Source organism: Macaca mulatta, chromosome X (genome assembly GCF_049350105.2).
Source record: "Macaca mulatta isolate MMU2019108-1 chromosome X, T2T-MMU8v2.0, whole genome shotgun sequence".
Lineage (NCBI taxonomy): Eukaryota > Metazoa > Chordata > Mammalia > Primates > Cercopithecidae > Macaca > Macaca mulatta.
The window spans coordinates 160,641,885-160,658,342 of NC_133426.1; the positions used below are offsets into that span (position 1 = coordinate 160,641,885).

The 16,458-nt window shown below is 62.7% G+C and overlaps 1 protein-coding gene across 6 annotated transcripts; it reads left to right on the forward strand.

Annotated features, from left to right (window-relative positions):
* The first annotated feature begins 264 nt into the window (after positions 1-264).
* PLXNA3 (plexin A3) lies at positions 265-16,061 on the forward strand. 6 transcript variants are annotated; one of them, XM_015128557.3, is made up of 33 exons: positions 265-409; positions 2,152-2,772; positions 3,091-3,630; positions 4,130-4,312; positions 5,460-5,588; positions 5,659-5,759; positions 6,019-6,142; positions 6,225-6,381; positions 6,470-6,569; positions 6,823-6,937; positions 7,084-7,284; positions 7,491-7,587; positions 7,728-7,918; positions 8,006-8,151; positions 8,221-8,341; positions 8,447-8,583; positions 8,694-8,864; positions 9,128-9,221; positions 9,303-9,542; positions 9,616-9,759; positions 9,838-10,072; positions 10,152-10,294; positions 10,373-10,629; positions 10,732-10,798; positions 10,892-11,038; positions 11,125-11,284; positions 11,448-11,551; positions 11,757-11,853; positions 12,077-12,267; positions 12,578-12,747; positions 13,198-13,410; positions 13,581-13,731; positions 15,008-16,061. In XM_015128557.3, the coding sequence occupies exons 2-33, from the start codon at positions 2,179-2,181 to the stop codon at positions 15,101-15,103; spliced, it is 5,616 nt and encodes a 1,871-aa protein (XP_014984043.3). In that variant the 5' UTR covers positions 265-409; positions 2,152-2,178; the 3' UTR covers positions 15,104-16,061. The 6 variants fall into 6 exon arrangements, with proteins under 6 accessions (XP_014984043.3, XP_077845005.1, XP_077845004.1 ...); XM_077988879.1 differs by having other exon boundaries at positions 9,303-9,384; positions 9,824-10,072; XM_077988878.1 differs by having other exon boundaries at positions 9,366-9,542.
* Positions 16,062-16,458: the final 397 nt, after the last annotated feature.

A 16,458-nucleotide genomic window follows, 5' to 3' on the forward strand; every position in this document is an offset into this window, starting at 1 on the left:
AGGCGGCGGGCGGGGAGCCGGGGCGCGGGGGAGGCGCGCGCCGCGGACGCGGCCATCGAGCGAAGGGGGTCGGCTGGCCGGGCGGGTCCCCCTGCAGGTCGCGGGGGTCGGGGCTGCGCACGAGGTCCCTGGCCGCGGGGAGCAGCGGCCCCGCCCGCGCCCCCTGCCGTTGCGTCCCCCTCGGCCGGGCGTCCCCGGGCGCCCCCGCCCCGCGCGGTGGTACGGTCCGGGTTTAAAAGGCTGAGGCGGCCCCCGGGCCGGCCCAGTGTGTGGGCGGTAGCGGCGGCTGCGCGCGTGGGACCCGGGGCGCGGGGCGAGGCCGAAGGGGCGCGCGAGTGGGGCTGCGGTGGGGCTCGGGGGCGCGTCCACGTGGCCAGAGGGCGGTCACCTGGAGCCAGCAGAGGGACAGGTAGGTGGCCGTCATCTTCGCCGTCCGTGCGGGGCCAGCCAGCTCCGGGCCCGGGGCTCCGGCAGCCCGGGGGTCCGACTCGGCCTGTGGGAGTCAGGCCCTACCCCTGCCCGTCGGCGCCGGCCTGCCCGGCCCCTTGTGCCCTGCGTGGTGGGGACGCCAACCCAAGACCAGCCCCTTGCCCAAAGAGGACCCTTTGTCGCAGGGGAGCGGCCCCTCGGAGGATCAACGCTGTACTTCCCTCCCGCTAAGGGCTCCGCGAGTCCGCCGAGGGGTGCCCTGATGGGGCCCGGGCAAACTGGACCAGCAGCACAGTGGGGGGTGTTGGGGGGCGTCCGCTGGACCCGCGTCTCTGCGTGGGGCTGCCCCGTCCTCAGGCTCTCTGCTGGCCCAGCTGTACCTGTGATGCCCGAGGTTGCCACTTACAGGTGGGGGCTGGGCCTGAAATTCTGCCTCCCCAGGTCTCCCTCCCTACCTGTCCCCAGCCTGTTCCTAGGCTTGTGTTCCCGGGGTGTAGAGGAGGTGAGGACAGGATGTGGCCTCTCTTTTCTTTGGTCTTCCTTTCTTCTCCGGCTGTTGCATGAGGGTCCAGCTGACAAAAGAGCCCTGGAGAGGTGATCAATCCGAGCTGAAACTTTGCAGTTTCAAGCTGGGCCTGCTCCTTGTTCTGGCAAATGCATTTTTTTTTCCTTTTTCTCTCCTGTGCCTCCTTGGTTTGGTTCCCTGCACCGCCCCCCCCCCCAAGCTGGGTACCTCCTATCTGCCCCCGGGGGCTCTGGCACTGAGAGGGTAGCGCTGAGCCCTGCCCTGTTGGCTGCCAAGACACTGCTCTGCTGTCTTAGCAGCCTGGGGCTGGCTGGGTGTGGCCTGGGGGCTAAGTGCCAGTCCCAGCACTGTCCCTGTGGCTCCTGCCCTGTCTCCCCAAGGCCTTGACTGTATTTGGGGACATTGCTCCTCCTTTTGTAAGGCTCCTGGGACTCCAAACAGCAGGTGGGGCCTCCTGTACATTCCCTTCCCCAGTGAACCTCTGGGTCTGGAGGGGGAGCCGCGCAGGCTGTGCCTGAGCAGAGCTTGACTTATAATGTGTGTCTGGGTGCGTGGCTGAGGGGGCAGGCGGGACTCGGCTTTGTGTTGCATCCGGGAGGCCAGACAGTGGGCTCCTGGACAGCCAGCTGAGGCCCTTGTCAGGGAGGCAGCTGGGGCCCCTTCAGGGGTCATGGTGGTTCTGGATCCTCCATCAGGCCTCCCTTCCCTAGACCTCTATCCCAGGGCTCCTGGTGGCAGTGCCACTCCGGGTGGTGTTCCTGCCCCTGCCCCTCTTCCCCAGCTTGCAATTGTTCTGTTCCTGCCTTCCTCTCCCCTCAGCTCAGGCGTTGGGGACAGCCCAGAGGCCTGGGGCTTGCTGTTCTTTGCTGTTGGTTGCCCTGGGCTCTGAGATGTGGCATCTGGGGTCTCAGTTCCAGAGGGCCTCCTGCCTGGCCTTTCCCAGCATCTGCTCTGCTGCCCCCTTGGGTGTGGCCCAGCTGAGGCGAGGCCTCCTGGCTCCTTTCCAGCACCGGGTCTGAGGGACGATTGATGGCCCCCAAGCCTGCCCTCGCTGGCTGCTCACTCATGCGCCCTGGTGGAGGCCCCTCCTCTCTCCCTGTCCCGGTGGCCATCTGGGGCTTTGGTGGGGTGGTGGGTGAATGGCCCGGCCCTCTGTGGCTCAAGGCCTCTGACTCCCACACACTGTCTCTCCCCAGGCCTGTCCCCCGGCGCGCCTGCCGGCCATGCCCTCTGTCTGCCTCCTCCTGCTGCTGTTCCTTGCCGTGGGGGGGGCCCTGGGCAGCAGGCCCTTCCGTGCCTTTGTGGTGACAGATACCAAGCTTACCCACTTGGCTGTGCACCGGGTGACTGGGGAGGTGTTCGTGGGCGCAGTGAACCGAGTCTTTAAGCTGGCCCCCAACCTGACTGAGCTGCGGGCCCATGTCACGGGGCCCATCGAGGACAACGCTCGCTGCTACCCACCCCCCAGCATGCGCGTGTGTGCCCACCGCCTGGCCCCCGTGGACAACATCAACAAGCTGCTGCTCATAGACTATGCGGCCCGCCGCCTGGTGGCCTGCGGCAGCATCTGGCAGGGTATCTGCCAGTTCCTGCGCGTGGACGACCTCTTCAAGCTGGGTGAGCCACACCACCGCAAGGAGCACTACCTGTCGGGGGCCCAGGAGCCCGACTCCATGGCTGGTGTCATTGTGGAGCAGGGCCAGGGGCCCAGCAAGCTGTTCGTGGGCACTGCTGTCGATGGCAAGTCGGAGTACTTCCCCACCTTGAGCTCCCGCAAGCTCATCAGTGATGAAGACAGCGTGGACATGTTCAGTCTCGTGCGTGAGCCTTCCTTCCCTCCTTCCTCTATCAAGTCCTGGCTCTGCCTCCCAGAAGAGTCCTGTTCTGAGAGGGGACTTTTCGGCTCCTCAGTGTCTGGGATGCAGACGGGTTGCAGAGGGTGGGACAACAGCCTGAGCCCAGGCTGTGGGGGTCCCCTGTGTGCAGGGAGGCTGATCACCCTGCCCTATGCAGCTTTTCTGGCCTGGGCCTCTGTGATCGTCTGGGCAGGAGGGGAATGCAGAGGGAAGCTGGTGGTGGCCCGCGATGTTGGCATAGGGCCTCACCCAATGCTGTCTTCTCTCCCTGCTCCCCAGGTGTACCAAGATGAGTTTGTCTCCTCCCAGATCAAGATTCCCTCGGACACGCTGTCCTTGTACCCTGCCTTTGACATCTACTACATCTACGGCTTCGTCAGCGCCTCCTTCGTGTACTTCCTGACGCTGCAGCTGGACACCCAGCAGACGCTGCTGGACACAGCGGGCGAGAAATTCTTCACGTCCAAGATCGTGCGCATGTGCGCTGGGGACTCAGAGTTCTACTCATATGTGGAATTCCCCATCGGCTGCTCCTGGCGTGGTGTGGAGTACCGCTTAGTGCAGAGCGCCCACCTGGCCAAGCCTGGCCTGCTGCTGGCCCAGGCCCTGGGCGTGCCGGCTGACGAGGACATCCTCTTCACCATCTTCTCTCAGGGCCAGAAGAACCGAGCCAGCCCACCCCGGCAGACCATCCTCTGCCTCTTCACTCTCAGCAACATCAATGCCCACATCCGGCGCCGTATCCAGTCCTGCTATCGCGGGGAGGGCACCCTGGCCCTGCCCTGGCTGCTGAACAAGGAGCTGCCCTGCATCAACACTGTGAGCCCCTCGTCACCCCACACTGGTTCTCTGCCCTGTCCCAGGTCTGCCGTGCCTGGCCTGGGCTCACGGCCAGTCATCCTGTCCCAGGCTTTGCCATGGCCCTGGAAGTGGCACCTTTGCCCTCCCACCTGTTTCTCCCTTCCAGGGGTCCCTGCCCTCTCCTTCTCTCTCTCTGGCCTGCCCAGTGCCCCACTTCTGCTTCCGTTCCTAGCTCATTCCTCCTTGCTCCGTCTCCTGGATGCCCCTTGTCTTGAGCCAGTGAGAGTCCTGTGGGCCCAGGCTTCGCTCCTCCCTCCCTGCTGTCCCTCCTCTGTCTCCCTCCATAGCTGCCAATTTTCTGGAGCACCCTAGGGCGAGCAGTCAGGCCTGCCTGGAGGGGACTGGGTTCTAGATCCCGCTCTCTTCTGGGAGACAGGAACTGCCAGCCTCCGTCTGGCTGCTGTGTGCTTGCACCGGGGAGCTCTGACTCTCACGGATCCCTCCTCTGTTTCACCAGCCCATGCAGATCAACGGCAACTTCTGCGGGCTGGTGTTGAACCAGCCTCTGGGAGGCCTGCACGTGATCGAGGGGCTGCCCCTGCTGGCCGACAGCACCGACGGCATGGCCAGTGTGGCCGCCTACACCTACCGCCGGCATTCTGTGGTCTTCATTGGCACGCGCAGCGGCAGCCTGAAGAAGGTGGCCCCCAGAGCCCTGGGCGTGTGGGGGTGGGGACAGTCTCAGATATGGGACAAGGCTGGTGGTGGGAACACACAGGAGACCCCTGAGGATAGGACAAGAGAGGACATGGCTGGTGCAGGGAGGGAGATTTCCCTGGCTGGGTCCCAGGAGCCTGGCCCTGCTCCTCGGGTGGTCCCTCGGCCACCCACCCTCACCGTTGCCAGTTCCCACTGTGGACTGAATTGCCAGCTTCCTGTGGCTCGGGGGACAGAGAACAGACCTATTGTGGGGTCTCCCTGCCACGAGAGCAGGGCTGGGGCTGAGCCGTCATTGCTGGGTTCTTTGTTAAATGAACAAGAGAGCAAATGCCCTGCCCCTTGAACCTCCCCATCCCTCGGATGGACCCACTCGTCCCTGCCCTCTCCTTGGCTCACTACTTCCCATCCTTCTCCTCCCACCCAAAATGTCACTTTCCCAGAGAGGGCTTTCCAGATCCATGCGCCTGCCCCACTGTTCTTTCCCTCATGGGCCCTGCGGCTGTGGCTGCTTCCACTGGGGATCTGGGGGTAGCTTGGCATGAAGGGGGAGGTGAACTCCTGAGCACTCAGGTACGTTCTGAATAGGTAGGAGTTGGGGGACTGCAGTGCTGTCATCCTGCTTGCCTCATAGATGCAGTGCCATCCCCCAGGAGGGCAAGAGTTGGTCTGGGGGCACAGGGAAGGGTTTGTGGAGAAGGATGCTGAGCTCTCCCATCCCACTTGCTCTGTTCCTGGGACCCTCTTGTTCTTTGTAGCAGCTTTTGTTGAACACGCACCATCCAATTCACCTGATTAAAGTGCACAGTTGAATGGATTTCTGTGGATCTGCAGAGTTGTGCAACCATCGCCACTACCTCCTTCCCGTAATCAATGCCATCCTCTAGCTCTTCCCCTCCCCTGAATCCCCTGACCCTGGGCAACATGAATCACTCTGTTCTTCTGTCTGCTGAGGGCATTTTCTGGCATCTGCACCCTCCTTTTTCTGGCCTCAGGGCTGTGGGTGTGAGTGTTGAACCCCACCAGGCCCTGACTTCACTTCAGCCACAACCTCCAAAGTCTCTGGCCGGAGAAGACAATGTCCCAGGTGCAGGAGGCTGTGGTGGCATCAGGCTGGTCTTGTGGCTCAGGTGCGGGTCGATGGCTCCCAGGATGCCCACCTGTATGAGACAGTCCCCGTGGTGGATGGCAGCCCCATCCTCCGAGACCTGCTCTTCAGCCCGGACCACCAGCACATCTATCTCCTGAGTGAGAAGCAGGTGGGCCTGTGATGGGTGGCGGTGGGTGGTGGGGTGGGGGCGGGCTGGGTGCTGATGTGGCTGTCTTCAGGTGAGCCAGCTTCCAGTGGAGACCTGTGAGCAGTACCCGAGCTGCACGGCCTGCCTGGGCTCCGGGGACCCACACTGTGGTTGGTGTGTGCTGCAGCACAGGTGAGGGCGGGGGCCCCTGCTTGGGGAGTTGGAGGGCCCCACTAGCCAGGGGGAGCCAGCCACACCCAGCTGTGCCCTTGCGGCCTCCCCCACCCTCCTCCACTTTCTCCAGCTAATGAGCGGAACCTCCACCCCGAGTGACGTCCCTCAGGCCCCCGGGGACGAGGCCAAGGCTCGCTGTTGCCTGGCACTGTGAGCTGGACAGGCCTGGGCCCTCTCGGGGCAGTGGCGGGACCGCCTCTGGCCCGACCCCGTGCAGGTGCTGCCGCGAAGGGGCCTGTCCGGGCGCCTCTGCCCCGCACGGCTTTGCTGAGGAACTGAACAAGTGTGTCCAGGTGCGGGTCCGGCCCAACAATGTGTCAGTGATGTCGCCTGGGGTGCAGGTGAGCAGCTTGGGGGTGCCGGGCTGGGTGTGCCCATATGTGCTGGGAGTGCACCCTGCCCTGAGCCCTCTGCTTCCCCCAGCTGACCGTCACCCTGCATAATGTGCCGGACCTCAGTGCAGGCGTGAGCTGCACCTTCGAGGAGGTGGCGGAGAGTGAGGCGATCCTGCTGCCCTCTGGTGAACTGCTCTGCCCCTCACCCTCCCTCCAGGAGCTCCGAGCTCTTACCAGAGGGCATGGTCAGTGGGTTGGGGCTGCCCAGGGTGGGGCAGGGTGAGGCCTCTCCCTGCCCCCAGAGAGTTCATGGCCACCCGGGGACTGCTGCAGGGGCCACCCGCACCGTGCGGCTGCAGCTTCTCTCCAAGGAGACAGGCGTGAGGTTCGCCGGTGCTGACTTTGTCTTCTACAATTGCAGCGTCCTCCAGTCGTGAGTACCTGGCCCAGCACCCACCCCTACCCCTGGGGATAGAGGGAACCTCTGGGACAGGCGACACCTGCAGGGCAACTGTTTCTGGGGCATCAGGGGCTAACTGTCAGGTGCTGATAGCCCCTGACATCCCCATATCTCTCTGTCCCCTGATATGGCTGCCTTCTTCCTTCGGTTCCCGATGTGTCCTGTTGGGGAGCAGTGAGGGGCAGTGCAGCCTCCTCTGTTATTTCTGAAGCCACTTCCCCCCCAGGTGCATGTCCTGTGTTGGCAGCCCCTACCCCTGCCACTGGTGTAAGTACCGCCACGCTTGTACCAGCCGCCCCCATGAGTGCTCCTTCCAGGAGGGCAGGGTCCGCAGCCCTGAGGTGAGGCGGGCGCCGCGTGTGAGGGGCTGGGCTCTGTGGTGCGGGCGGGTCACTGGCTTCTGTGTTCTCAGTTTCTTTTAGCCTTTTCTGGGCTAGGCCTGGAGAAGGGTGGCCTTGTGTGCAGCTGACAGGTGCTTTCTCCCCAGGGCTGCCCTGAGATCCTGCCCAGTGGGGACCTCCTGATCCCCGTTGGGGTCATGCAGCCTCTTACCTTGCGGGCTAAGAACCTACCTCAGCCGCAGTCGGGCCAGAAGAACTATGAGTGCGTGGTGCGGGTGCAGGGGCGGCAGCAGCGGGTGCCTGCCGTGCGCTTCAACAGCAGCAGTGTGCAGTGCCAGAATGCCTCGGTGAGATCCTGCCCGCTGCCTCCCTTCGGGGTCTGGGCTGTGGCATGGTGCGGATCGTTCTTGTCTATGCCCAGCTCCCTGGCAGGGAACTCTCTGAGTCTCCTGCTAGGGATTCCTGTACCTGGAGGAGGGGGATAGCTGGTAAAAATCCTGGTGGGGGAGTTCTGCACATCTTATCTGGGGTCCCATGGGTTCTTTTCCTCTAGTACTCCTATGAAGGTGATGAGCATGGTGACACCGAGCTGGACTTTTCCGTGGTCTGGGATGGAGACTTCCCCATAGACAAGCCTCCCAGCTTCCGAGGTGAAGGGCATCACAGGCCAGGGAGCTTGCCTCCTAAGGCAGTCGGCACTGCTGGGGTCGGGTCTGGGGGCCCTAGTGCTCCCCACTTGCCACTTTTCTGCGGCTGCCTGCTCCGTTAGCAGTGCCTTCTGTGCCTGCAGCCCTCCTGTACAAGTGCTGGGCGCAGCGGCCTAGCTGTGGCCTCTGCCTCAAGGCTGATCCCCGCTTCAACTGTGGCTGGTGCATCTCAGAGCACAGGTGCCAGCTGCGGACCCACTGCCCAGCCCCAAAGACCAACTGGATGCATCTGAGCCAGAAGGGCACCCGGTGCAGCCACCCCCACATCACGCAGGTCAGCGTCCCTCACCACCCCTGCCCACTGCCAACAGGGCCCCTGGAAGCCTGAGCCAACCCTCTCACTGCCCATCGTGCTCCACAGATCCACCCTCTTGTGGGGCCTAAGGAGGGAGGCACCCGGGTCACCATCATGGGTGAGAACCTGGGCCTCTTGTCCCGAGAGGTGGGCCTGCGGGTGGCTGGTGTGCGTTGCAACTCTATCCCGGCCGAGTACATCAGTGCTGAGAGGTGAGTGCGGCTGTGTGGGTGCCCGGGCTGTATGTGGCCTGGCCGGCCCTGACGCTCTCTGAGCCCTAGGATCGTGTGTGAGATGGAGGAGTCGCTGGTGCCCAGCCCACCGCCGGGGCCCGTGGAGCTGTGCGTGGGTGACTGTTCAGCTGACTTCCGCACACAGTCGGAGCAGCTCTACAGCTTTGTGGTGCGTGGCTGCTGGCCCTCCCCCTTCCTGTCCCTTCTCTCTCCTGCAAGGGGTGTGTGGAGCAGCCCAGCCTGGCTCCTCCCTTCAGGGCAGCTTCTCCCACAGACCCCAACATTTGACCAAGTGAGTCCCAGCCGTGGCCCGGCGTCAGGGGGCACACGGCTCACCATCTCAGGCAGCTCTCTGGATGCTGGCAGCAGGGTCACAGTGACTGTGAGGGACAGCGAGTGCCAGTTCGTAAGGTGGGCTGGGGCCCTGCCAGCTTTGGGTTGGGCATTGTGTCGGGCGCCGTGGGGACGGGTGGTGGAAGGCCCTGGGCCACCCACTCCAAGCACCCGACTTGCCAATGTAGGAGAGATGCCAAGGCGATCGTGTGCATCTCACCCGTCTCCACCCTGGGCCCCAGCCAGGCCCCCATCACACTTGCCATTGACCGGGCTAACATCTCCAGCCCCGGAGTCCTCTATACCTACACTCAGGACCCGACCGTCACCCGCCTTGAGCCCACCTGGAGCATCATCAAGTAAGACCCTGGGGGACTGGGGAGCCCGGCAGTGTCCAGAGGGCTCAGGGACTCAGTGGTCCCTGAGCTCCAGTGGGGCCCCTCCTGGAGCCTGGGCCCTCATTGGTAGAGGGGGTAGAGCTGTCCTGGCCGCACAGTACCCACCACTCACTAGGTGATCCAGGGTCAGGGAAGGCCTGGGCTGCCATGGCAGCCTCAAGCACTCTCCAGGGCTGGGTGGGTGCACTGGAGGAGGGAGCCTGAGGCCCCTGCCCTGTCCTTAGCGGAAGCACCGCCATCACTGTGAGCGGGACACACCTGCTGACGGTCCAGGAGCCCCGGGTCCGTGCCAAGTACCGCGGCATCGAGACCACCAACGTGAGTACCAGCTGCCCCGCCCCACCCCGACCCTGCAGCCCATGGCTTCACATGCCTGGCTGTCCACCTTTGTCCCCACAGACATGTCAGGTGATCAACGACACTGCCATGCTGTGTAAGGCCCCCGGCATCTTTCTTGGGCAGCCCCAGCCTCAGGCGCAAGGCGAGCACCCTGATGAGTTTGGTTTCCTGCTGGACCACGTGCAAACCGCCCGCTCCCTCAACCGCTCCTCCTTTACCTACTACCCTGACCCCAGCTTTGAGCCGCTGGGGCCCTCTGGTGTGCTGGATGTCAAACCGGGCTCCCACGTGGTGCTGAAGGTGCGGGCGGTGTGGGAGTGGGGAGGGGCGGGAAAGTGGAGAGCCCTGGGCTGACGCCGTCCTCCACCCCCAGGGCAGGAACCTGATTCCCGCAGCAGCCGGCAGCTCCCGCCTCAACTACACTGTGCTGATAGGAGGCCAGCCGTGTGCGCTCACTGTCTCGGACACACAACTCCTGTGCGACTCACCCAGCCAGACTGGCCGGCAGCCTGTCATGGTAGGTGGGGATGGGGAGACCCCCTGGGCAGCCCAGGGTGGACATGGTGGTCAGCTCACCTCAGGCCTGTCCCCACAGGTGCTGGTGGGTGGCCTGGAGTTCTGGCTGGGCACCTTGCACATCTCGGCAGAGCGGGCACTGACCCTACCGGCCATGATGGGGCTGGCAGGGGGGGGCGGGCTCCTGCTGCTGGCCATCACAGCTGTGCTGGTGGCCTACAAGCGCAAGACTCAGGACGCGGACCGCACCCTCAAGCGCCTGCAGCTGCAGATGGACAACCTGGAATCCCGTGTGGCTCTGGAGTGCAAGGAAGGTGCCTGAGGTGGGGCGGGATGTGGTGTGGAAGCTGGGGACCTCCCTCCTGCCCACTCAGTCCCTCTCTCCACCCCCAGCTTTTGCAGAGCTGCAGACAGACATCAACGAGCTGACTAACCACATGGACGAGGTGCAGATCCCCTTCCTGGACTACCGGACCTATGCCGTGCGCGTGCTCTTCCCGGGCATCGAGGCCCACCCGGTGCTCAAGGAGCTGGACGTGAGCCTCTGCCTCGCCTGCCCCTACCAGTTCCCTTCAGGGCTGACCCCACTCTCTGAGACTTCCTGCTCCCCACAGACGCCACCCAATATGGAGAAGGCCCTGCGCCTCTTCGGGCAGCTGCTGCACAGCCGCGCCTTCGTGCTTACCTTCATCCACACGCTGGAAGCCCAGAGCAGCTTCTCCATGCGCGACCGCGGCACCGTGGCCTCGCTCACCATGGTGGCCCTGCAGAGCCGGCTCGACTATGCCACGGGGCTGCTCAAGCAACTGCTGGCTGACCTCATCGAGAAAAACCTGGAGAGTAAAAACCATCCCAAGCTGCTGCTACGCAGGTACCTGCCTCGCTCTATCCAGGCCACGCCTTTGTCCTGCCTGGCCCTCCCCCTGCCCAAGCCCCACCTCTGTCAGGCCCAAGCACCCCTCTCTTGCCCTAGGACAGAGTCAGTGGCTGAGAAGATGCTTACCAACTGGTTCACGTTCCTGCTGCATAAGTTTCTGAAGGTGCGCCAGGTGGGTGGGCGGCAGGGAGGTGGTGGCTGAGGACCAGCCGATGGTAAGGCAGGCAGCCAGCTGTGTACCTGTCACTGGCTGCAGGAATGTGCTGGGGAGCCTCTCTTCCTGCTTTACTGCGCCATCAAGCAGCAGATGGAGAAGGGCCCAATCGATGCCATCACGGGCGAGGCGCGATACTCCCTGAGCGAGGACAAGTTGATCCGGCAGCAGATTGACTACAAGACACTGGTGAGCCCAGGGCCAGGCGGGCCAGAGGTGCGGGCGCAGAGAGAGGCCTCACCCTAGACTGACGCTGGGGTCCGCTTTCCCCTCAGACCCTGCACTGCGTGTGTCCGGAGAACGAGGGCAGTGCCCAAGTCCCAGTGAAGGTTCTCAACTGTGACAGCATCACCCAGGCCAAAGATAAGCTGCTGGACACTGTGTACAAGGGCATTCCGTACTCCCAGCGCCCCAAAGCTGAGGACATGGACCTGGGTGAGGTCCCCGCCCTCTCCTCCTGGCTCCTACTCATACCCTCCTGTGCCGTGTGACCTCCGTGGGCTCTCCCGCTCCCCACCTGAACCCTGTTCTCTAAGAGGAGTGGGCCAGGGACTTGGGGGCTTCCAGCATAATCTTAAGGGCTGTCTGTGGCCCACAGAGTGGCGCCAGGGCCGCATGACTCGCATCATCCTCCAGGATGAGGATGTCACCACCAAGATCGAGTGTGACTGGAAGAGGCTCAACTCACTGGCCCACTACCAGGTGAGGGGTTGGGGCCCATTCACCCCCAGGGCCACCTGGGAGCCAGGACCCTGCCTTGAGCTGTAGCAGGACACAGGAGCGGTGGTCCTTGCTCCCCCTGCCCTTCTCCCTGGACTCGTGGGCTCCCCTCCTGGGTGTGGGTGGGTGGGGGCTCCTTGGCTTCTTAGCTTCCTGCACTGCCCCCCTCTGTCTCTGGGGCCTCCAGGTGACAGATGGTTCCTTGGTGGCACTGGTGCCCAAACAAGTATCTGCCTATAACATGGCCAACTCCTTCACCTTCACCCGCTCCCTCAGCCGCTACGGTAGGTGTCCTCACTGTGGTGGCCGTGTGCCCTTCGAGGCTGCTTAAGCCGTCCCAGGGAACCCCCCCCTTCCAAGTGCCATCGGGAGGTCTGTGATTCTGTGGAGTGTAGACGGAGGGTCGGCCAATGAGGGCAGATGGGTCCCCACAGGCTGCTGGGCTCCCGGGAGAGTGGGGCAGGGGCCAGGTGTTGGCCTAAGGGTCACATGCATTCTCTGCTCCAGAGAGCTTGCTCCGCACAGCCAGCAGCCCTGATAGCCTCCGCTCACGGGCACCCATGATCACGCCTGACCAGGAGACGGGCACCAAATTGTGGCACCTGGTGAAAAACCACGACCATGCCGACCATCGTGAGGGGGACCGTGGCAGCAAGATGGTCTCCGAGATCTACCTGACACGGCTGCTGGCCACCAAGGTGTGGGCCTGCCTCTCGCCACCTGGGCCTCTGCACAGATGCTTAGATGCCTTCTGCCTTGGCCTCAGCCCAGAGGTTGTCCCGGCCTTACAGGGGAGGGGACCATGGATCATTTGGGTCCCGTGGGCCTTTCTTAGGGTCTTTGCTATGGGAACTCTGAGCCTTAGACCAAGGCCGGGTCTATCTGAGAGGCCACTGGCCCTGTAGGGAAGCCCCGCTCTTTGCCAAACCTTTCTGCCTCCATCTGTCCTGCTCTGGGGACATCCCAGCCTGGCTCCCTCATAGCCTGTGGCCTCTCTGCCCCACACAGGGCACACTGCAGAAGTTCGTGGATGACCTCTTTGAGACAGTGTTCAGCACAGCCCACCGGGGCTCAGCCCTGCCCCTGGCCATCAAGTACATGTTCGACTTCCTGGACGAGCAGGCCGACCAGCGCCAGATCAGCGACCCCGACGTGCGCCACACCTGGAAGAGCAACTGGTATCGCCCTGTGCTGGGCTGCCAGCAACCTGTCTGGAGATGGGTGGGCGAAAGATGCTGGTGGCTCTGCTGAGACCCAGGGCCTGGAGTAGCATCCAGGCAGGAGGGAATGAGGCCTGGCCTGGGGCTGACACTGACAGTGCCATCAAGCCAAGGGGCCCATTGCGTCCGGTCTTGGAGCTGGGCTGCCCAGGTGGGTGGGATGGTGGTGGTGGGGCCTTTGTGCTCTGGGGTCTCACACCAGGTAGAGATGCTGGTGGTGAGAGCAGTGACAGGAGAAGCTGCGGAGGGGGTTGAGACTTTGAGGAAAGGCCGTTCACCCTAAATGTGTTGCTCTCACCACCTCTGGACAAGATGTGAGCCGGCCCGACAGGAAAGAGATGTGCACATGGGAAGGGCCCCCCGGGCTAACTAGGGAGCCTCAGGGGTGTGACCCTCTGTTGTCCACAGCCTGCCGCTGCGCTTCTGGGTGAATGTGATCAAGAACCCACAGTTCGTGTTCGACATCCACAAGAACAGCATCACGGATGCCTGCCTGTCGGTGGTAGCCCAGACCTTCATGGACTCCTGCTCCACATCCGAGCACCGCCTGGGGAAGGACTCGCCCTCCAACAAACTACTCTATGCCAAGGACATCCCCAACTACAAGAGCTGGGTGGAGAGGTGGGCTCTGCCCTGCTGTGGGTGGCAGAGGACAGGACCTGCCCCTCCCTGGGCTGCCTGTCCGAGGCAGGCCAGCTACAGGGAGAAAGCCCAGGGGCTGGCCGGGCAGTGAGGGCAGGGGTTCTAGTTTTTGTGACATCGCCCGAGTGACATACTCAGGGTCCCAACAGGTATTATCGAGACATTGCAAAGATGGCATCCATCAGCGACCAGGACATGGATGCTTACCTGGTAGAGCAGTCCCGCCTCCATGCCAGCGACTTCAATGTCCTGAGTGCACTCAGCGAGCTCTATTTCTATGTCACCAAGTACCGCCAGGAGGTGTGTGTCATCCCCACAGACTCCCAGTTACTTGGTCCTGAAGGTGTAGTCAGTGACAAAGGCAGGAGGGTTGGTGAGGGTTGGGGACAGAAGGGACACAGAGCCTATTTCTTTTTTTTTTTTTTTTTTTTTTTTGAGACGGAGTCTTGCTCTGTAGCCCGGGCTGGAGTGCAGTGGCCGGATCTCAGCTCACTGCAAGCTCCGCCTCCCGGGTTTAGGCCATTCTCCTGCCTCAGCCTCCGGAGTAGCTGGGACTACAGGCGCCCGCCACCTCGCCCGGCTAGTTTTTTGTATTTTTAGTAGAGACGGGGTTTCACGGTGTTAGCCAGGATGGTCTCGATCTCCTGACCTCGTGATCCGCCCGTCTCGGCCTCCCAAAGTGCTGGGATTACAGGCTTGAGCCACCGCGCCCGGCCGAGCCTATTAGATTGTTCACGGTCTCTCCCCTGACCAGGGCCCGGGGCCGGCACAGGTGATGCTCTCTGGGATCACAGGTAGATGCTGGAATTTGAGGGACCCAGGAGATAAGCCACTGGCTGGGTACAAAGTGGCCACTGGGCAAAAGTTAAAGGGCCTGAGCACTGGAAGGGATGGGCCAGGCTTTGTGATGAGAAATGGCCAGAGGCAGGAGGACATAGAGGTGTGGACTTTAGGATGGAGTCTGGACCAGACACATTTGCAAGCCTGTGGATGGCATTTAAACCCCTGAGCCTGGATGAGCTCACAGGGAAGCCACAAGTGGGTGTGGAGGGAGAAGTGGCCCAAGCACTGAGCCCAGGGCCCCAGGACACAAAGAGTGGAGGGGAGGGGAGGGGAGGCGGCGGCAGCCAGCAGGGAGGATGCCTGAGAGCGCCTGGTGGGGTCTGGCAACCTGAGCCAGTGAGGACCCCTCACAGGTCAGGGAGTGGCAGTGGCCAGCTCTGTCTTCCAGCGCTGCTGCTGGTGAAGGATGGTGTCCTGCAGAACACTCACTGGGTCTGGCAAGGGTCACGGGGGCCTGGTGAGGGAGGCTTGGGCTAGGAGGTAATGGGAGGGGGATCCAGCATGGCGAGTCCAGAGTCCAGGTCGCACCCTAGCCGTGGAGAGGAGGAGAAAGTGCTGTTGTCGGAGGGGCATTTGGGGCTGAGGAGAGCTGGTGGGTTTGTACAGGGGCTGCGGGGGAGGACGGAGGGGTGAGGCGTGTGGGAGGGAGGAGCCCAGCTGGGAAGTGGGGACTTTGCACGGCAGGAGCTGCGCCCCTTGCAGAGCCCAGCTCCAGGGGATTCCTCTCCCCCAGATTCTCACGGCTCTGGATCGAGATGCCTCTTGTCGGAAGCATAAGTTACGGCAGAAACTGGAACAGATCATCAGCCTCGTGTCCAGTGACAGCTAAGGGTGGTGGAATTGGTGAGGAGGGGCTTCTCAGTCCTGAGCCGTCCTCCCATCCAGGGGAGTGGCTGGCTTGAGCGTGGGTCCCCGGGCTGAGCCCTGGATTGGGTATCATGGAGCAGGTCACCCTGGCCAGGATGCCCCCAGCACACCCAGGCCCCCTTCATTAGTGCCTTGCTTTGGGCCCTGCAGGGGGAGGGGTGACAGGATGAGCCCCCATCCCAGCAGCAGCAATACCCCCACCCTCCTGCCCTGTGCCCAGGTGTTGGGACAGACCCGCCCTCCCTGCTATTTATATCCCTCTGCCTATTTATTGAATCAAACTCCGCCTCCGTCTCCATCTGTAAATATGTGTCCCCCACGGGATGTCGCCAGCCTCACTCACCTGCCTGTTCTTGAGCTGTCCTGGGCCCTGCCACCCGTCTGGGCTCCTTTGTGTAGCATTATCAGCCTTGGTCTGGCCTCTGGCACCTCAACCCTGCCATGGCTGACCCCACTCATTCCAAGGCAGGGTCACAGTACCAGTGGCACTTGGGGTGAGGTCTCCAAAGCTTCCTCAGAATTGTGGCTGTGCCACACTGGGCCACAGGGTCCCTCCCCCTCAAGCACCTTGGGGCCCTCTTCTCGCTGAGCATCTGGAGGACTGGACCCAGGCTTGTGCCAGGGCCTGACTTAGGCCTAGGGGCCCCAGAATGCTGCTCCTCCTGAGCCTACTGCCAAATGTCCTCAGTGTTGTCTGCACCTGCTCTGACTCACTCAGCCGCCCCATTCAGCGCCCGCTCCGTCCAGCGCCCGCCCTGAGGGGCCAAGGCGGCCGTGCCTTACTATTCCGTGTCTTCTGCCTCCTCTGAGGAATCTGACCCTGTCTCACGGTCCCAGACCCCCCATTCTCTCCTCTTAGTTGCATGAGTTTTTCTTTGTTCATGGAATGTTTTTTCCTAATTAAATGTTGGGAAAATGTCGTCCATGTGGGGCTCTGTCTTTGGGGCAGGTCAGTAGACCTGTGGATGCTGCATGAGCTAGAGCTGCATTATGGGAGAAAGGACCACTCCTTGCAGGGTCCCAGAGGGTCTGGGGAGGTCCAGGGCCATGCTCGACCCATCAGCAAACCCCGGTGGCTCTACCTTCAAGACAGATTCAAGATAGATAGATTCTCCTCCCTTCCACCAGCCCTACCCAGCTCTCCTGTGCCATCATCTCTGCCTGGATGCCAGTCTCCCTGCTTCTGCCCTGGCTCTCTCCAGCCTGTTCTCAGCGTGGGAAGCAGAGAGATCCTGTTATGATATAAGGTGGATCATGTTGCCTCACTGTTTAGAACCCTCCAGTGGTTTCAGCTGTGGCCAACTCCTTCAAAACCTG